General features: G+C 45.6%; 1 protein-coding gene across 1 annotated transcript in view; it reads left to right on the forward strand.

Annotated features, from left to right (window-relative positions):
- Positions 1–593: 593 nt before the first annotated feature.
- LOC117229191 (homeobox protein aristaless) overlaps positions 594–22,251 on the forward strand; it is a 168,892-nt gene continuing 147,234 nt past the window's right edge. Inside the window, exons 1-2 of the mRNA XM_033485480.2 lie at positions 594–1,239; positions 1,316–2,150. Of these exons, the coding sequence (XP_033341371.2) occupies positions 2,003–2,150 (148 nt within the window). The 5' untranslated portion in view covers positions 594–1,239; positions 1,316–2,002. The remainder of the gene's footprint in view (positions 1,240–1,315; positions 2,151–22,251) is intronic.

The raw sequence follows: 22,251 nt of genomic DNA on the forward strand, positions 1-22,251 counted from the left end.
ATAGGGGTGTGAACCAAATATTTGGCACATTTGATTGATCGACGTTGCGCCGATTCCAAGAATTCCAGATAATTAGGTTTCTATTACATTAACACATGTTATGATCGTCGGTTAATAGACAGCTCTAAAGGTTACCAATGGTCAGCGAAGTGGTTCCACAGGTTCTTCGTTACCGTGTTCGACGTAAGGATGTCCTATTTATTATTCTATCGTTGCACATCGATACACGTCATTGTTTATTCCGCGCTAAGAATGCTGGCTTAAATTTATTCTTCGTTTTAGGAAGCCTCGTACGCCCTCTGCTTCCTCCGGAATGTTAAAAAGCACGCGTCGTTAATTCAGAGCCACCATTGAGAAAACCATGTGAAAATATTTGATCGGCGCGGACGATAATCGAAAGAACGAAACGTCCCGAGGTCAAAGGACCTCAACGTCGCACCAAGGTGAACAACCTGTCGTTCTCCTCAAGATGGCGATCCTCCGAACTACGAACGCTTCTTGTTCCAGCATCGTCTCGGTGTCAACAAAAAATCGTCGCGAGGCTCTCGTAATCTCGCGCGCCAAGGCCCCCGGAACAATACGGAGAACCCGGGGATCACCATCCCGATGGGATCTCGCGAAGAGCAGCCTCGGTAGGCTGATCCAACGGCCGAGAGGAATCCGCGGGGAGGAACGTTCGTGGGTGGATCACGGTAGGCGGAGCTCCGACCCCTCGGAAACTCCATTTTGTTCGTGGAAGGCGTTCCCATCGATCCACCTTCCCCTCTACCTAGGCCGAGCACCACCTTGACGCAGCTCGACCTTCTCCAGGTGGAGGGAACGCGAGCGCGAACATTGCCGAACAGGAGTTCGCGATACGAGTGTGCTAGCTCGCCGCTGCCGGGCACTGGTTCTCGTCAGGTAGTCGCGTGGCACCGTGTTACTTGCCTCGCGCTGCGTCCTCTCTCACCTGTTCGGGCTCACCTGTCAAACGGCCGCCGGCGCCTGGGCTCCTGCGACGAACCACCTCGTCATGGACAACCTCGGGCCCTGGGCCTTCCGTCCTCGCGGCCGCGGAGTGTGACCCATCCTCGGGGGCCCGCGCGGGACCACCACGAAACAAGATCACGCCGATCCGTGGCACCGAGATCACCCGAGATCGCCGGAGATCGTCGCCGGGCCGGCCGAGGCTAATCCCGTGAATGAGGGACCTCGATCGGTAAACGCAACAACGAGCCGCGGGTTCATTGATATTTCCAGGTAACAGAGACAGACGTGTTGGTACACAATCGCCGGCTTATTGCCCGACATATTCGCGACGATTTTGTCTCTTCAGTCTGCGATGGTACGCGTCGCCGAGGACAACCGGCGAACAACCAGATCGATCGCGAGTAGCAGCAGCAACATTAATAGCAGTAGTTCCTGGTTTTCTGGCTGGATCCAGGCGGCCGTCTGCCCCGTTCGATTCCGGAGGACCGAGTTCTGGGAGCAAAGAAGATTCGGATCGCGATAAAATCCGCGCTATCGACCGCCGCGGATAAGTATCAAATTTCCGACGTAGCCGAGGCTCCCCGGTCGGTCGAATATTGCGCTGGTATTCCGTCGGGAATTCACGATAAGAATACGCGAGATACCGCGATCGCGTTGATCATCGGGCCAGATTGGCATCCTTTCGGCGCGGCGGCATGAGATGCGCGGCGATCGGCGAGTGCTCGGAATCTCTGGTGCATCGACCAACGAATAGATGTTAGAGGGCGATCGGCCGTTGATCGGACGGCAACGATTTTCTTTGTATACTCTGAATGAGGAAACTTTTGTTCGGGTCGCCGGCTTTTACGTGGATCACCGCGCGAGTCGCACGACCGGGACACGTTTCTCGACGCGCAGCGATCGGTATGCCGTGGTGCCGATGTGTACAGTGATCGAGGACGCGTGAGCTCCTCCATTTTACCGCACCCGTTGCGCCGAGGATCGTTTCCGCTACCTTGGAACGACAGTGAGAACGGATCCCGAGGACTATACCATGGACCTGAGCACCACGCCGAGGAGGGCCGCGGAGGGCGTCGGTGACCTTCAGAAGACGCGGGTCGCCAAGAGCGTTTTCAGCATTCGGAGCCTGGTCGACGTAGAGGAAGCGGACTCTGCGACCGAAGACAACGAGAGATCGCACAGTGAGTCGATTGTTGTTTATTTTCGATTCTATGTTTACGACAGAACACGGTTAAAGCGAATATTCAGGAGCTATTGTTATTTATTATTTTCGAGTAACTAAAATTACTAGTAAGTAAAAACAACCGAAAGGTGTTCTGTCTCGTAATCGATTTTTATTTGTCAGAAAAATCTGCCGTCTATTTTTCAGCAACTGTAACAATGTTATCGTTATTATGTCGAGCTCGATACGACGCTCGAGCGATACCGGATCGTGATTGATTTGATCTCGACGGTCGGAATCGACGGCTAGGTTTTATTTCTGTTTTTTTTTTCTTTATGCGATCTCCTCGCTTCCGCGGATTATTTTCGCTTCGAAACCGAAACCAGAGAAACGTTCGCTGCTGGTAACGCGAAGGATTTACTATTCTTTCGTAGTAGAAGCGCTCTTTCGTGGTTCGTTAACTCGAACATGACATAAACGCGCGAAGATCCGCAATCTCCGGCGCGCCGGACGAATGTATCGCGTTTGATCTATGTTTGATGGTCTTCTTCCACTGATTTCATCCGTTTCAAAATGGCTTCCCGGGTAATTGTGTTCGCAGCACGTACCGGCGTCTATCGCGTGCAGTTCGCGGATCTTTCTTTCGATGAAATTGCCGTGACAAACGTTCTCCGACTCGAAACTGTCGATCCATTACGGGAACGAGCGCGCACTGGATGCAAAAGACATCAGAAATCGAGGATTAGATCGGAGCGATCTAAATCAGAAAGATCGTTCAAGTATCTTGTCGGATGAGTGGATGTTATTGATGTCATTAGCCGCTCGCTCGCAGTTATCGCGGTTTTCTAAACGACCGTGGTTATAGACGACTGAAATATTGGGTGAGAATGGAAGTGTCTCTTCGCGAAGTAAGTTGTTCTTCATTTCCATAACGCGTCCAGTTGAAGCATGTCGTCCGTTGCTCGAACAAGTCGGAACATTAAGCATTCGTTAATCTTTGTCTTTAATAGATATAATTACTAGACCGTGGATTTTTATGCAAAAATAAAAATTGTCGTCGCTAATTGCAAGATACAGGAGCGAAATACACGGTAGACATTTATTACGTTCCCGAAGAATATTAATCAGTTGAAAAAGTAATCGTAGCAGCATTTTGAAATTCTTTAAATATTTTCACTGTTTCGCGATACGATCTAATCGTTTCCCTTTATAAATTCATAAAGTCCGCGGTCTAATAATTACATACGCATGCAAATAGTGTCCGCGTGCACGATCGAGTGGCACGAACACACATCGAGCATTAAACATTCTTTTTTTCATCGTTGTCTTTAATACTTCGTCTTTATTACGTATTCAAGCCGGATGCAAACCCGAAACGTATCGGGTTAATATTTGTGTCGGAACGTTACAGAACTCGCATTCCGCTCGCCCATAATTAACCATTCATTCCGAGGAGCGTATGATTTTATGCATCGATACTCGACGTAGATAGGTAAAACACAGACCGGGAAAAACAAACAAACAAAAAACTGTTAGAATATCTAAATATTTTTACATTATTTCCTCGGCTCATTAGCAACGCTTTCTGCAACATCAGAATCTTCCGACACAATTCTAAGGAAATTCAGGCTGAATTTTCTCTCAAATCGGAATTTGCCCTATTCCACCGAATTTCCATATTATTTTAACCTTTAGCGCTCCGGTCGGCTCCGCTATGGAGGCATCCGTCATTTCATGTTTTTAGCATGATTACACCGAAGATGCTATGTTTTTGTCGACGTTGGCAATTGTTATTTGTAGTGAAAACGTGCTTAGCATGTGTACCATTACGATTGAAACATTTTTTGCCTATTTCTATACTTGGCAACATAAAATGAATAAAATCAAACACTTTCGCAAGGACGTGTAATCTTTTCCGCTCGAAATAAGACTTCCTTTATCTCGGGCGCTTTGCTCCAAAAATGTGCCGGAATCGCTGGTAGTGATATTTTTCAGAAAAACGCTGTTCAACTTTATTTTAGAACGTTCGAAGAATATTTACTAATTTTTAATTTAATTTAATTATTAATCGAGTCGATTCCAGCGAAGATTAACGATAAAAAAATTCCGGCAAAATCGCGCAAAAGATATTTTTGTTTCAATAATTCCGTATCCAAACAGAATTCAACGGACGATTCGCGATGCTAATTTTATAATAAATCGCGTCAAAGAACACGAGGGATATATTTATTTAAGAATTGTGAAGAATATCATTAACACGTTCCGTGCCGAGCTTTTTTTACTCGAATCTTCACACTTTGATATTTTACTAAAACTTGATGTATCACGTGCAATTATTAATTCTCGTACACATAACAACGTAACAAAAACTTATCAACGCCCATTCTTGCGGTGGAAATTGATTCTTCGGTTCTAAATTTCTTGTAAACAATTTGTTCAGTTCACTAAGTAAACATGCAAGCGTGTACCATCGATGGTACACGTGGCACGGAACGTGTTAATAGTAAATTTACCCATTTCGATAAGGATGCATTTGCTGCTTGGAAATTTCGGTCACAATTCACGATGTCGATGCACTGACCTCGTACAATGTTAAGTAGATACCATTATGATTAAAACATTTTTTGCCTATTTCTATACTTGGCAACATAAAATGAATAAAATCAAACGCTATCGCAAGGACGTGTAATCTTTTCCGCTCGAAATAAGACTTTCTTTATCTCAGGCGCTTTGCTCCAAAAATGTGCCAGAATTGCTGGTAGATAGTAACCTCTAATAACGCTCTAATCTGAGCGTCAATTAGAGAGACATTACTGTACTATCTACCAGCAACTCTGGCACATCTTTTCGTGGACACACAAAAATGGACAATTTTGGAACAATCGTATCGATTGTTCAAGCCTTGTGACTAGCTGTTTATGGTTATCGATTGTCAACAACTATAAAAACGAGCCGCAAGGCTCGAATAATCGTATCTCCTCTTCCCAAATTGACTATTTTTGTGCGCAATCTCAGCGTCAATAAGCAAGACATTACTGTAATCGTAAATTAGCATTACGTAAACAAGCTCTCGCAATGTTGCGAATCTCACAGTTTCTCTCGAGAAACGCGTGGAGCGCGAAGGGTTAAACAATCGTCCCTCGCGAATCTATTCACGAGCTTGTCCAAGCCTGCGTGTACTCTGGCAAACGATGCAGGGCCAATCGCAGCTTCGTTCTCGCGGCGAAAGGTGTGTAAACACACGGGGTGCGCGACCGTGGACACCGGCTCATTGAGCCGGTCCCGCAGTCAGAATTGCCGGGAGCTCTCGCTCGATCGCGTTCGAGGATCCAGCGTGATCGGGCCGTCGCGATCGAAGCAAGGTGGATCTCGCGTACGAACTTTCTAGGAACCGAATCGAACCGAGCCGAACCGAGCCGAACCGTCCGGCGCATTCCGCCGCCGAGAAACGCGCCGGTTCGAGTCGAACTTTTTTGCCGGCGAACGCCTTTTGTGCCCCGTGGTTCAAGCCGGGGAACAGGCCAGTCCTTGTAGAGCGATCGAGTCAATTAAGGCTCACTTATGCTCCGGTAAATTGCGATAAGACGACGATTAAGTTGAAATTAGCTCGCCGCTGACCCCTCTCCCCCCTCCCGCCCCTCCTCGCCTCTCGCGGCCGCACGGCCGCGGTTCGCCGTGCACCCGGTCGGCTCGCGGCAAAAACTGTATCAATGTCGTTATTGCCGACACGTATCGAAGCTAAATTAATACCCGTTCGCCGGAGCGCTCCAATTAAACGGGTTACACGAAATCGAGCGGAGTTTCTTTCGTTCCGCGGATCCGAGCTTGCTTTATCTCCCGATCGGCGGAACGTCGGAGGGGGGAGGGGGGGCACTCCCGAGCCCTGGGAAAGCCTGTCCTGTTCCGCTGCTCGAGCCGAAAACGCCGCCTCGAGTTTTCAGCTCGGCCGCGCGGAGCTGCGACGGTGGTCGATATGCAAAGCCGACCGGGTACGCGGCGATAGCTCGCATTACTCGACTTTCCTCGCGGAAAATAAATAGCAAATTACCATTTAACCGTCCGGCGATAAAGCGAAACGAGCCCGCGCGCGCGATAACGGAATCTCATTCCGCGGAGCGTAGCGTATCGCCTCGTTATCGGGTAATTAACAAGATAGCCTGCCGATTAACAAATTATGGTGGCGAGCGCGGGGTCGTCGAGTCGGGTCGGCCCGCCTGTGCTTCTTCGCGCACACATTTCATCGACGACGCGTCCCCTGCGTCGGACGCGAACGCAGTTTCGAAACTGCTGCCGGGTTCCGCGGATGTTTCCTGACGTCACGCGCGGCAAGTCCACCGTGTTTCGGTATTTTGAAAGCGTTTCGCGATTGGTGCAATCTTATCGGCGGCGCTTTCGCGTTGTTATTATTGGTATTATCGCGGTGAGAAAATCTTTATCGCTCGCACGTTTCGGCTTCCGATGGTATCTTTTAATTAATGCTAATTCTTCGGTTTTCATTATCGACGGTCGCGTTCTTGCCGTTACGGTGACGTCTGATCCCTGTTTACTTGACGCTAGAACTACCGAAACAATCGAAACGAGACTGGTTCCCGACTTTTTTCCTATTAGCTTGTGTAACGAGCGGACCTCTGACACCTGGGAAAAAGACGAGAAAATTACACGCGAATTTAAAGCGACAGTTCGGATGAAATTTTAGATATGTTCTCGTGGGGCTATTTCTATGAAAATTGGCTTAAATAAAAGCTGGAAGTGTTTACTTTAAGATAGGGTACATTAGATTACGATAGAACGATCAGGTCATGTTGAAAAATTGAAAGGAATCGACCTCCGACATCGTAGGAGTTTACAAGATTTACAAGATTTAAACGGAAAAAGGTTCGGATAGATTTTAAGATAGAGCTATTTCTATGCAACTTGGCTCGAATGAAAGCTGGAAGTGTTTACTTTAAGACAAGATGCATTAGATTGCGATAGAACGACGAGGTCATTTTGAAAAATTGAAAGAAATCGACCTCCGACATCGAGGGGTTTGCAAGATTTAAACGCAAAAAGGTTCGGATAGATTTTAAGATAGAGCTATTTCTATGCAACTTGGCTCGAATGAAAGCTGGAAACGTCTACCTTAAGACCGGATAAATTAGGCTAAAATTGTATAATAGGTCCATTCGCGTCGACGACTGCGCGGTATTATATTTTCTTGCAGGAAAGCTCGAACGGACGGATATTATAAAAATGTATCTACGAGAAATTTTTAGATAAAAACTGTTTTAACACGTTGACTGCCACGCGTATTCACAACAAAATCTCCTACAGGCCACCCGTGCCGCTATAGGAAGCGTGCGCTGTTAATTCATATCTGTTTCTGTTCCTGCATGAACAGTTGGAATCTTTGCCGAGTACCGAATGGTATAACTTAAAATCTCTGCCCTTATTTTTTTTTCAATAATGAAAAGAGATCGGATTGGCCGGAAGGAGAAGCATAAATAAAATGACATCGTCAGATTCTGATTTGGATACTGATAAATATAATCTTAGTGATAATGAATGTTATGAAGATACTATTGACGAGATTTTACGAGAGATTTGGTCATGGAAGAAGAAAGAAATGTTGATGATACCGAGGAAGCTACAGTTCAAATAAAAGATACGAAATGGACCGAACAGAGGCACGAGCATGTCTGAAAAAACAAACAACTTTTTATCCAAGCTGTCCTGATCAACCTCAACTTCGCAGAGAATGTTTTAATGTTATACACTGCGAATAATTTTTTTAACAAACCATTTTTATAAGAATTCAATAGTTTCATTACCTCCTGTAGAATATTTGTCGAAATATTTTCGGACATCCTTTGTAAGTAGTCAAATCAGCGTCACCCGAATTACGGGTGACGCGGCCTGATGAGAACTTTTGCTGTCACCCGAATACGGGTGACGCGGCAGTCAACGTGTTAATCAATCATATATTATAATCGAGGTCGTGCGAAGTTTAAATAAATCCAATCTTGCCATTTAACAATGGCAAGCAATATACATTAGTTCCATTTAGGACTCGATAGTTCTAGCGTTAATAGCACAGCGATAAGTTTCGAACGACTCTTGTCAAACGGTGGTACGCAATAAGTTTTAGCAATTACGCAACAACCGCTCGATCCACCGATCGCGTATGTTTTCATTAAGTTCAGTTAGTCAGTGCTGCGACGCCTTTTCGATGACTATCACCCGAATCACGTCTTCCGCTAGGGATTAACCTTTATCACGCCGGCGAACATTACTCCGATATCTATTAACCGGTTTTTAAAAGCGCGCGTTCCACGTTGTGTCGCTACATTGTGTCGACAAGGAATTGTCATTAAATTCGCGACGAGTATACTCGTTCGCGGCCGAGATCGGACGGCGGTTCATTTTCACGACTATACAATCGACGATGTTTATAACAATTCTGCGCTTTATTCAAGAATTTCGCCGCCACATATTTTTGAAGGTGTTTCCCCACGTAGACTCATTAGTCCTTCTACCGTTCTCGGTGTGACAGCCGTTTATTTCGTTGAATTTGCCGAAAATTAACTAATAAGCCACTAAAATTGTCGCTTGAATAAATCGGGTCACGAAAGACCCGGGAACCGCAGGTCGAGGGTTAACAGACGACTTCGCTGGCGAAAGAAGTCTGCCCGCGCGAACGTGGAACAACTAAAACGGCGGAAACAATTGCGTCGGTTCGACGATCGCTCCGAAAAATCGTCGAGACATTCGAAAATCCGTCACGCGGATGAACCGCAGACGAGGAATTTGCACCGATACCCGTCGCAACGACGGAAAGTCAGCCGCTCCGGTAATTTTACTAACAAAACGCTGCATAATCGTAGGACAATTACGTCCATCAGCCTGCGTCGCGCTTCGTTATCGTCTCCTTGGTCTTTTTTCTATTTTTTACGAGTTTATTTAATCATCACCGGCCATGTTGCGCCGGAATATCCGATGCAGATATTCAGCTGCAAAACAGCAGTCGCAGAATGCAGAATAGCGATTATCGCTTGAAACTGTTTTTTAGCACGGACGCGTACCGCCAGGAAAGTTCGAGACGGCTTGACAAATTGGTAGCCGCCATTCCTGGTCTCGGTGTTCCAATGGCCGGAAACGGTAACTCGTCGTAGGGTTAACCTCCGCCAATGGGGCTCGACGATCAGAGGGGATGGTTCTCGGTCGATTGGCTTCGATAGGGGTGATTCTTGTAGGGGACGGAGTTGTTGATCCACCCTCGACGACAAAATGCCGAAGTGCTGAATTCGTTTCTATTCTAGCTTCTATCTATAGCTTCTATCTATTTATAGCTAGTTTCTATCCATGCGCATTCTATTCTAATTTTCCTTCAGCTTGTAAACAAATATAGACAATTTGGGAAGAGGAAGTACGATTATATAATAATCGTTGACAATCGGCAACTATAAGAAAATATAAGAAAATAATTGTGCCTTTTCTTCGCAAATTGTCCAATTTTGTTTACAAGCTGAAGCAAAATTGGGTAGAATTTACTGTATTGTGCTTCAAAATTGAAAAAACATCCGCCAGACATTATTGGAGCGACCTATAAGGGTGGCAGCGACTCAGTGAGTAATTAAATAAAAATGAGAGCGGCAAAAGAGTCGAAATTGCTGTAATTATTTACGTATACTTATTTTTCTACGACTTGATATGCGAAATAAAAATTTTGTAACACCAAACTTTAATACTAAACCCGTCGAGCCGGTCGAAGCACAAACGTTTTCACATTAATCATTTTAGAGTTATTGAAATTCTAAAGACTCCTTCATAGAATATGATTGATTAAATTCCTTCGTTCAAGCGTACATTATAATAAATAGTCTGTGCATTTGTAGCAAAAGTGGATAAACGAAATATCGAGCATTGTAGACATCGGAAGAATCTCAAAATACTCTCATTCTATTATTCTTATACTTCACTGAAAGAAGAAATACTATTTTGTCTACCTTCTGTTCTTTAAAACGAATAAGAACAATTCTTATTTTGCGTAAAGATCCGCATTGTGATAATAAGAATGACGAAAGGGCCAAATAAATAATCTTCTCATCGTTTTAAAGCGACACACAATACAGTAATGTCTCCCTAACTGACGCTCAGATTGCGCACAAAAATGGACAATTTGAGAAGAGGAGATACGATTATTAGCTATGCAGCTCGTTTTTATAATTCTTAACAATTCGTAACTATGAAAACGAAGCGCAAGGCTCGAATAATCGTATCTCCTCTTCCCGAATCGTCCATTTTTTTTGGACAATCTGAGCGTCAATTAGAGAGACATGACTGTAGTTATTCTTTGGATCCGGTAGGTTTAGAGTGTTAAGAATCGTTCGCAACCTGTTTGCAAATGAATTTCCAATTATCCAAGAAAAGCGGTCCGTAGGAACGGTAGCAATTTCTGCTCGCTTGTCAGCGAGAATATTTTTGAAAGGTTGAAGGAGCAAGCATTTCGGCGATAATTGAATTGCGGAAGGGTGCGTCGAATGAGTTTGCGAACCTCTGACACGATCGAAGGGGCGGTATAAGGGCGGAAAGGGGTTGGAACGGCGTCGGTGACGGTGGCGGTGGCAGCGGCAGCAGGTTCGGCCGGCAACAACGAGCATGTTGATTGCGAAAAAGAAGGAACGCGCACCGTTCTCTCAATAACGCGCGCCGAGAAACCCATAAATAACCGGTGGTCGGAGTTTTACGCGTGCGTATACACGATAGACCGCGGAACCCGGTGATTGGTCGACCCGGTAGAGCCTGCTAATTGTGTTTTATTAGCGTTCTCTTTCCCCTCGCCGGCGGACGGACGCGCAGTCTTCGCTAACTAACCTCCGCCCATGTACTAACTATAAACGACATTGTTATTAAGGGTCCTTACACTGTATCTAAGAACCCACACAGCTGCTCGCGTGCGTACAAGCGAGGCCTCTGCCCGTTCGCCGGACCTAACTCGCTACCTCTTCTCGTTAAGGGCTGTTAAGGAGCCGGCCGTCGAGGATCTAACGCTCTTGCAGGGACCTCCGGGCCAAACCGTGCACGCACGGTTCCCTGCGAGCTCTGTCTTCGTGGTCTTACTCGGTCTCGGTTGGTCTCTGTTCAACGGTGTCTCCTTCGTCTCGGTCGGTTCGGGTCGCTAGCTTTACGGTGCATCGAAACTGGAGCAGAGAAACGCACCCTCTGTGACCTAAAAGGGTGGCAAGATCCTCGGGACGACCGATGAACTATTTTTCACTCCTTAACCGTTCGAGCCCCAGCGGTTATTCGGAAAACACGGTCGAAAAGTGCCGAACAGCGTGATAGCGCTTGCCTTAATTGATTGCGAAGGGAACCAAGCGGCGCGACAGCGCTCGTCAAGATTGACATATGTATATGTACGCGCGTCGCTAAAGTTTGACGCGAGACGAAATCTGAACAGCGCGATCGCGCTGCTTGGGACTCAAACGGTTAAATCCTTTAATTCAAAAATCAATGCACATTTGGGTTGCAACATGCGCATTTAATCTATCAGAAGACACCTTGTTTTCACCGCTCTGAGGCTTGATCTTTTAACCCCTTGCTGCACTTTAACGAGACAGACTCGTGGTGGAGACTTTTAGTAACGCGCTGTTAGATATAAATGTTGTGTTCCGTTTCTTTAAATAAGGAATCAAATGTGTCACCAATATTTAAGCATTCGAGTAGATATAAATACAGAATAAATAATATGTTTCTTTTTCTTCTAAGAAACTATTGCGATGGAAAAAGTTCTGATCACAGGACAGACGCTCAGATTGTCCATAAAAATGGTCAAATTGGGAAGAGGAGATACGATTATTCAAGCCTTGCAGTTTGTTTTTATAGTTACGAATTGTCAACAATTATAAAAATGAGCCGCAAGGCTCGAATAATCGTATCTCCTCTTCTCAAATTGTCCATTTCTGTGGATAATCTCGGCGTCGATTAGAGAGACATTACTGTAATTCCAAAGAAAATGGCACGTGAGGTATAATAATGGCGCTAAGAATAGCATATTTATTCTTCAAGAATGCGATAAGACCTCGGGTCAGCTGCCACGTTTAATCATCGACCCGTCAGAACTTTCCCGATCGTAATAATTTCTTCGAAGAGAAAGAAAATTCCTATTTATCGTGTACCCGCGTTCGCTCGACTGCTCGAATATCGCTGACGGGAGAACAGAATTTGACTCCGACTCCGAAAAACAGAATCAATTTCATATTCAACAGGTTAATTCTAGAACTATCCGTCGCTCGTCGGACTCGTCAAGGTACGGCGATTTTATCGGTAAAACTTTCATTATCCGTGCGTTTATTATCCTAGACACCGAATACGAATCAAAATGGATCGCATCGTTTAAGCAGAATAAGACGAACGCGCGTCGTTTCGCATTTCTTTGTTCTTTTTCTGTTTTACTCGAGGTCAATGTTATAGCATTCTAATGAAAAGCGTCGCGCCGGTTAAAGTTTCGCGGCTATCCAAGTGCGCTATCTCGCTAACAAGTTTATCGCGCAAGCACTCGATCCCCTTATTAAGTCGGAAACGAATTCCCGGAATGCGTTCACAGGTTTGCACCTTGCCTACCGGTTTCCATCCGCGAGGGTTGTTAATTGTCGTCGTCCACGAGGCGAGCGAACGATCCCCGCGGCCGGCTATGAAAGGATCGTCGGATCCCGATTCGCCGATCCGACCCGTTTTCTCCGGTCGCCGGAAAGGCCAGCCGTTTACAATATTACGGAGCGGACGCGGGCCGCACGAAGGGGTTAATCGAACGAGTTGTATCCGCGCGAACCCGGTCCCGGGATCTATTCACCGGCCGAGCCCCGCGGCCCATTAAAGCGCATTACTCGGCTAATGCTCGATTGTAAAATAGAACGAGCCACAGGCCGCGCGGAGCGATCGGCCGAGGATCGGGGGCCGAGTTATCTATCGTCGAGGATCGATCTTCGAACAGGTCGTTTCGATAGATGGCCGAACGAGAGCGTGGAGGAGACCGTGTTGGGTCCCGTGCAATATAGAAACAGTGCTCGGTCGGCTAACGAGCCACGATTCTCGTGGGAGCGAAAACGCGCGCGGCGGCTTGGCCGGAACGATCGTCGCGACGACGGCTACAAAACGGCGGGGTGGGAAAACGCGAGCCAATTCGAGCGAATCCGACGAAACACGAGCCGCGGAACGAACCGAAACGGTTACCGCGTATTCTTGCGTGACGCGTTATTAGCCGATTGGCTCATTAATCGCTCCGTCGGCCCGAGACAGCCGAACCCTCTGCACCCGCCCCCGCGACACCCCTCCAACAGCCGTTCCGATACCGAGTAATTGCTAATCGCTAATTGCGAGCTGAAACACTCCATCCAATTAACCCTCCCACGAGCAAGAACCGCCGCCTATGATCCCTGTCCGCGGCACCGCGTTTCCATCCCCCTCCGTTCCGTCCCCTATCCACGGCCCTTTGCACCCCGACCATGGTGAATCGACACCACTTTCCCACCCGAGATCGGTCTACCGGAAAATTTTCCAGAGAAACGAAAGCTTCGAATGGTTCTCTTTGATTACGTAACGTGTAATTACACGCGGCGCCATTTTTCCAAGGGGGTTGCCCCGTTGCTCGCGCGGGTAGGTAACAGTTTCGTTTCGGGTGAGAAACGTAACTGTTCCGTTTCTCACTTCGGTGTCTCTCCGATCTCTCTTTCCCCGCGTTCGCCTGTTCTCTGTAACCGGGCATCGGGCGGTAATAAGCTCGAAGAGTAATTCCGTGCGGAATTCGCGTTTCGCGTTATCGGGCACGGCGAATTCGTTCTCGAATATGGCATTGTTAATTACGAATTCGTTATTGGCTCGTAGATACCGACAAATTGATTGGCAACACTTATTGCGACCCGGTGTATTCGTTATCGGGCTGGGCGGTTTTATGAACCGACGACAGGTGTTAAATGTGCAGAATAACTGTGCTAACGAACGTGGACATTTATCGCGTGGAGCCTAGGTAGCGGAGAGGAAACATAATATTTACAAAAGGCGATTCCGCTAGACTTCGGCGCCACGGTATCGCCGTTGTCGTCTGTCATATTTACCGATTGAAGAAGGAATTTCTTAACCCTTAGTGCTCCGTTGGCTCCGCTATGGAGACATCCGACATTCGCTCTGTAAATCCGAAGGCTCTGCTGCGGAGCACAATGTTTTTGTTGGAAATACGCCCTAATATACATGTGAGCAATGCCTGCAGGTTGTGTGATCGAGCGTGGTTTGTGTTGCGACTGTTTTTTCACTTCCGTGCGAGCTTCGCATCAAGTAGAACCGTGAGAGCGAGTGTGCTTATAACTTTTCTATTATATTATATATATATATATATATATAATATAAATATATATTAAATAAATATATCCCTCGTGTTCTTTGACGCGATTTATTATAAAATTAGCATCGCGAATCGTCCGTTGAATTCTGTTTGGATGCGGAATTATTGAAACAAAAATATATATAATATATTTAATATATTTATTAAATATATATATTATATATATATATATATATATATATATATATATATATATATATATACCTTTTATATTCAAGACTATTGTAAAACCTATATAGAAATAAATAATCTCAACAGTTTTTAGCATGATTACACTGAAGATGCTATGTTTTTGTCGACGTTGGCGATTGTTTTTTTTAGCGAGAACGTGCTTAACGTGTGTACCACTTGCCCACTTTTATACTTAGCAACATAAAGTGAATAAAATCGAACGCTTTCACAAGGCTCGTATAATCTCTTCCGCTCGAAATAAGGCTTCCCTTATCTCGGGCGCTTTGCTCCAAAAATGTGCCAGAGTTGCTGATCGTGATATTTTTCAGAAAAGCGCTGTTCAACTTTATTTTAGAACGTCCGAAGAATGTTTACTAATTTTTAATTCAATTTAATTATTAATCGAGCCGATTCCAGTGAAGATTAACGATAAAAAAATTCCGGCAAACTCGCGCAAAAGATATTTTTGTTTCAATAATTCCGCATCCAAACAGAATTCAACGGACGATTCGCGATGCTAATTTTATAATAAATCGCGTCAAAGAACACGAGGGATATATTTATTTAAGAATTGTGGAGAATATCATTCATAGGAAATTTACCCATTTCGATGGGGATGCATTCGCTGCTTGGAAATTTCGGTCACAATTCGCACGATGTCGATGCACCGACCTCGTACAATGTTAAGTACACACATACCATTACGATTAAAACATTTTTTGCTCATTTTTATACATAGCAACATGAAATGAATAAAATCAAACGCTTTCGCAAGGACGTGTAATCTTTTCCGCTCGAAATAAGACTTCCTTTATCTCAGGCGCTTTGCTCGAAAAATGTGCCGGAGTTGCTGGTAGGTAGTACTCGAGAAACACGTGGGGCGCTAAGGGTTAATTCTTATAGTACTGCGTTTTCCACGAGAATTCTTCGATCGCGGTTCAATTCGAAAGAAACAAGTCGCGCCGCGTTGCGTACAGTGTTTGCTGCGAAAAATGATCAAACGCGCTTTGATCCGGAAAGAAAATTACGTAATTAGTACGGCAGTAGTTTCGCGCAACAAATTATCAATGGCGCTTTAATTCGGAAGAGACGAGTGACATATTCAGTAATTGTACGTAAATGTAAAATTAGAAATTGTACTTCGATTTAAAAAAAAAAGAAGAAACAAACGATAAAATTAGTACGGAGAATTTCCGGCAAGAAATGTTCAATTGGAAATTTCAGTTGAAAAGAAACAGCGCGCATTCGGCGATCCTCGTAAATCCTACCACCGAGTCTAACACGGCGTTATAGATTATAGCGGATAGGGTTGAGGCCTCGGCCGGATAAGTGTGTTCCCGAGCCCCTGTTACGGCTCATCCGATTCACGTCACCTGTTAACTCGGTCGGCCAGGGCTAATCGTCGCTGGAACACCGGCGTCATGTGTCGTACGGTAAACGATGCTTCCCTCTTTCACCGTTCCCTCGTTATTCGCTCCCCCCTCCATCCCCCGTCGGCTCGCCCTAATGAAATTTCTCCTCCGGAGCGAACGCCAACGTAAACAGCCCCGTGCGCGGGCACACCGGTACGAGCACACCGAACCAGAAGAGAGAAAGATAAAGAGAAAGAGAGGGACAAAGAGAGCGAGAGAGAGAGAGAGAGAGAGAGAGAGAGAAAGGGAGGGAGAGAAAAGGAGAGAGAGGAGGAAGGGGACAGGTACCCCTTTCGATCAATTAGGGCTAATAAATGGCGTCCACGGTGGGGTCGTCTATGGCGATGGAGCGAGCCAACGGGGAACAGGGGAAATATTATTCGAGCCGGCCGTCAGGTCTGTGGGTTTATGCTATTAAAAATGTAAATATCTGCCGGCGGCTCGTTATCGGATGTAAATATGGCGGCGGGCCGAAACCAGACGGGGAGGGGTGGATTTCCAGCTCCTTTGTTTCGTTATTTATTGGAATGTGGGCCACGGCTCCAGGAAACCCACGCTTCCACTCTGACCAGCGACCGGGAACCGTACCCTTCTCGATCCGTGCTCGATCTCGGGCTCGACCCCACCGCCCGATCGCGAGATCGTCCCTTTTCTCGCGAATACTTAATTACTGTCAAACACTCTTCCCGCTTTCCTCCCTCATTTCTTCGCTTTAAAGATTCGCGACCGCGCAAACGACGCTGATTGGCTCCAATTCCATCCTCGTTAGCAATTCTTCTTGCGTTCTCTTTTCTGTTGCTTCTGCTGGAAATTTTACGAATTCTTTCACGGATTCTTCTGGACATTTCGCGAATTCTTTCACGAATTCTTCTGGACATTTCGCGAATTCTTTCACGAGTTCTTCTGGAAATTTTACGAATTCTTCTAAATTTTATTGTCGCTCTTGATTGGTAGCAGCTATCGATTGAAATTATCAAATCATAATTTTCTCACTATGTTTAGGGCATGCATTTGATTCGCGTCGATTGGACCAGAAGAATGTGATCTTTTTCCATCAATGATTTACTTACTTCGATATTTATGCGTCGTAGAACAACGAATTTAACTGTGATTACTATTCTACTTCACTTCTGTTATTCGTTCGAAGGTAATACAGTAATGTCTCCGTAATTGTCGCCGAAATTGTGCACTAAAATAGACAATTTGGGAAGAAGAGACGCGATTATTCGAGCCTTGCGACTCGTTTTTTATAATTATCGATTGTCGATATAACTATAATCTAAACTAGTATCTCCTCTTCCCAAATTGTCCATCTTTGTGGACAATGTGAGCGTCGATTAGGGAGACATTACTGTATATACGTACAAATTTAGATATAGTTTAACGATCAGCGTAGCCGTTACTGCATTCATCGTTTCCCTAGACGGTTCACAAATCGGACGGAATCGCGTCTCCTCCAAGAATATTCGAACGTATGGAAATCTACGGTTCCACGATTAATTCTAAAAATAATTATTCCTGCGTCAACGTTCGACGACAATACATATACATACATCGACGATCTACAGCTCCGCGGTAAACTCGGGAGCTGTCCGGTTTACGATCTTCCCGGGCAGACCATAAGTCAGGAACGGCTCGAAGGAAAAGCCGATTCGAGCCGAGGCGCCACGTTCTCCGAATTAACGCGTGTCCCGTAACAAAAATCGTAAAATTCCGTGAGAACCACGGGCCCCGACGCGTCTATATTAATTTATCGTTCCATAAATAAAGTGTTTATTCGGCCGGATTGATTTACGGCATCCACATTAATTAACTTCTAATTGGCGGTCTGCTCGACGCACACGTGTCTCTGCTCTCCGCTGTTCGATCCGGCCGTACCCTGTTCATTTCATTTCGTTTCGTTCCGTCTCGTTTCGTTTTCCCTCTCTTTTTCTTTCTCTATCCGGGATGTCGATGGTTTCTGCGAGCGGAGCGCAAACGTTAACGAGCCGAACATTCTACTTATGATATTTACTCGGGTCCGCCCTGGGTCCCGTTTTATTGAGTCATATATCAAATCTCGGAACCTAAAGAACCGAGCAGAGGAGGGAAAGGACGAGCGCCGGCGTCTCAGCTCGCTCTCTTTCCCCGGGTATATTTACGCATCGGAACACGTTGGCTGCTCGTCAGCCCCGATTGTCAGTCCCTCGGGGGCTGCGGACCGTTCCTGGCATATAAATCCTGTCAATCCTGCGGAACCTCCCTTTTTAACGGAGGCCGATTGTCGCGGCTCACGCAGCCGGTATTTATAACGGCGACGGAATTGTTTTATCGGGCTAATGAATGCGAAACGGCTTGCCTCGGAGACCACACGAAATTACTTGGACCAACGCGACTCGGGCCCAAAGCTTGCCACAGGGTGACACAACTTGAACACATTGAAACACTGCCTCTTAACTCATCCGCTTCATTATATAGACCCGTGTTCTCCGTTGCAGCAGCTTCGCCGAGAGTAGCTCCGGAGCGGGTTGTTCGTTTGCGCTGTATTTTTTAGCTTTGATAAAGCGATATATTTAACACACCTTAGAATATGCTCTTTAGATTATTGTTGAATATATCGATATATTAATATTGTGTTTCAAGGTTCCACCGGCGAAACAAGAGAGAGAGAGAGAGAGAGAGAGTGCTCGAAGCCAAATAACTTTAGCCTGATGATAGGTCGCGTGACAATGTACACGATCTCTGTGTACATTAAGTACTATGTATTTTTGTGTCCGTAGATTGATCCACAGATCCACGGTCAGTCCGATACAACAGTTTAAAACGAAAGAAAAGAATTACGTTTTATTCGTAGTATCGCTTTCAGCAATTTTCGAAGATCTAGTCTCTTTCTCGACTTAATAGCCCCTGTAATTTATTCTATATTTGATTGGAGCTTCTTCGTTCCTGATAATCTTCTACACCACAAAGAATATTAATATTTATTCGATGCATTTATCTCTTGATCTGATGGTGTTTCCACAATGATCGATTGCGGACCCACGAGGATACCGGCGTTTAAAATACACACTCATTCAGATTATGTACACCGCGCGTTATAATTAATCTCGCGGGATAATGGCTTTGCTCAAACAGAGTTTCATTTCGATTTAAAAAGAAGGAACGGAATCTGTTCGATTAAAACTTTTAATATTGGGCCTGGGAAAAAGTTCGTGGCGTTTTGTTAGTAAAATTCAACTGGATTTCTTATATTGTGAAAATGAATTTATTTAAACCAAGTATGCTCCATTATTATCGACAATGTTTCGCCATTTTTCGGGTAGAATCATGATGCCATCGGTGAAGAACTTCTGTGGTTTCTGGTTTAAAAACTGAATCAAGTGGTTTTCACAGGCTTTTTTGAAGCCAGTTTAATTCCATTGAGAGAGTTCTGCAGAGATCGAAACAAGTGATAGTCATTATACTGTGGGTGCATTAAAATTTCCCAACCAAACTCTCGCAATTTTTTACGGATCGTCAAAGAAATGTGTGGTCGGGCGTTGTCGCGATGGAAGACAACACCTTTCCTATTATGCAATTCGGGCCGTTTTTTTTTTCAATTGCGTGGCGTAATCTCTCCAGTTGTTCACAGTAGAGTGGAGAATTAATCGTCCGACCAACTGGAAGTATCTCATGGTGGGCGATTCCCTTCCAGTCCCACCACATACACAGCATCACCTTTTTTAGCGTGAATCCTGGTTTCGCGAACGCTTGTGACGGTTCATCATCTTTTGTCCACGATCTTTGGCACTTCCGATTGTCGTACGTGATCCATTTTTCATCACCGGTTATGACACATTTCAGAAATGACTCGATTTCATTACGTTTCAGCAGCGCGTCGCAGATGTTGATTCGATTCATCATGTTTTCCGCGCTCAACTCACGAGGAACCCAAACATCCAGCTTCTGTTCGTATCCAGCTTTCTGTAAATGGTTCAAAACAGTTTTGTGGTCAATGCCTAGTTCCATACCAATATCGACACTGCTAATATGCTTATCTTGCTGGACTTTTTCAACAGTTTCATTAGCTTTTTCGGTAACTGGACGACCAGAGCGTGACTCGTCTTTCACATCAAATTTACCAGAACGAAAGCGAGCGAACCATTTCCGCGCAGCTGATTTTGATAATGTACCTTCACCATGCACATCACAAATTTTTTCACAAGCCTGCGCGACGTTCTTCCCTTTGTCGTAATAATATTGTAAAATATAGCAAAATTTCTCATCATTTCTCTCCACTTTCAAACGCCAACAACTTTCCAAGTACTGCGCCACCACGATGTTTATACGCTCAAAATTACGTTCAATGTGTTACCTTTAAATGAAGCGTTTAGTGGTATCGATGCAATAATTTGTTCTTCAATTGTATTAACAATTGACGACATCTATCGGGAAAACGCTACGAACTTTTTCCCAGACCCAATATATAATCTTCGGGACGACGCGTGTTGCAGGGGTTAAACGAACGTCGACGACCTTGGAACGCGAAAAGCGTTCTTCGATTATCACGGTGTGTGGCACGCCGTTTCCCGACGCTTTTCTTTATCGTCAATAATGAGCATGCTCGGTGTGCGAGCGTAGGCTCGGGACACCGGTCTAACCTGGCGCGACGAAACATTATTACGAGTAGCAGTATTATCGTTATCAGATCGCGTCCTAGGCCGGGATTGTTTAGATGATCGGCAGGTGCGTGGTATAACGACCGGTAAAATTATACCGGTAATTACGGTCGTCTTGGAAATATGCGGCTCCCGGGAGATCCCTCGGAAAAAGATCCCTCGCCTCGATTGTCGCGGAAAGTGTCGTTTCCGAAATGCGACATTACCGCCGTGATTAGCTTACCACTTTATTACGGTTATAACAATTAAGCCGCGGTGTTTTCTCACGCACCAGATCATCCCCGGGGCATTACCGCGTCCCATAGAACCCTGATCGTTGTTAATCTTCAACAGTCGATTACATATTTTTATCGCAGCGTCGCGTTGCAGCTGGAAACTCGGCGCGGACAGTTTTCTGCGTCGATCGCGCAACGAATGAAAAACGAATAAAAATGTCTCTGCTTCTTCGATCATCCTGATAAAATCAATGTTGCAAATTCGATAGATTTTGTACAATTTTTATTCGCCTTTACGCGCGGAAAGTGCTGTCGCCGAATACAAGACTCCGTTTGATTCAGCTCTGTCGAAATCTTTTCGTAGAAACAGAGGATTGCGCAAGCACTGGCGATCTATTTATGATACCGAAACAACGGAATTGTTTTTTTCAGAATTACAATCCTTAACGCGAAATCTACCGAGCACTGAAAGCGGCTAACACGTGTCGCTTTACAAGAATGACAAGGCTGAATTTACTTAGATCTTCGGTTATTTTTGCTATGACGTAAGCTCGAATGAAAAAACTTCGAAGAAGTTTCTTGCGAAAGAGTCTTCATAATTTGAACAGTTTGAAGATAAAAAAATTGGAGACTGGTCGTTTCACCGGCATGACGGATTCAGCGTCGAAGATCTTCGTCCGCTGTCGTCGCGAAATCGTATGAATAAATCGTCGAATAAAACTGCTCACGATGTTTATCGTTTACCAAGATTGTCGGGGGATGGGCCGCGAACGTTTTCGAGTTGGTCGACGCTTATCGTGGCCCACGATTCGAGGCTGAGCACGTTGAAGAGTCCGAGAGGCAAATCGCGACCTCCCCTCGCGGTTCCTCTCTTCGATCTTCCTCCGTCCGGTTCGCATTCTCCGCTCGGCCCCGGGACGGTCGCCGCGGCTGAAATTTTTATCTCGCCTCGTGAAAGAAGTTTTTAATGGTCGTGCTTCGCGGGCCACGGTGCCGCGCCGGTGCCGGTGCCGGTGCCGAGCCGATCCGAGACCGTATTCTCCCGAGCGAGGATGACTTCTTCGACGACGACGACGACGACGACGACGACCGGTCTACCCATTAGACTCGCTTTACCGCGTAGATAAATTGAACTAAAGAAATGCCCTAATTTATGGTCCTGAAAACGTAAGTGGTCGTTACCGCGATCTCGATAACTCCGCTACAACGTCGCTGACACATGTTGTCCGAGTGCTCGGTTAATTCATGTGCCGCGTATCTGATCGCGCATGAAACGCTCCTGCCATCCTCGAACGCTCTCGTAGTTTCG

The sequence above is a fragment of the Megalopta genalis genome, chromosome 7 (genome assembly GCF_051020955.1).
Source record: "Megalopta genalis isolate 19385.01 chromosome 7, iyMegGena1_principal, whole genome shotgun sequence".
Classification (NCBI taxonomy): Eukaryota; Metazoa; Arthropoda; class Insecta; order Hymenoptera; family Halictidae; genus Megalopta; species Megalopta genalis.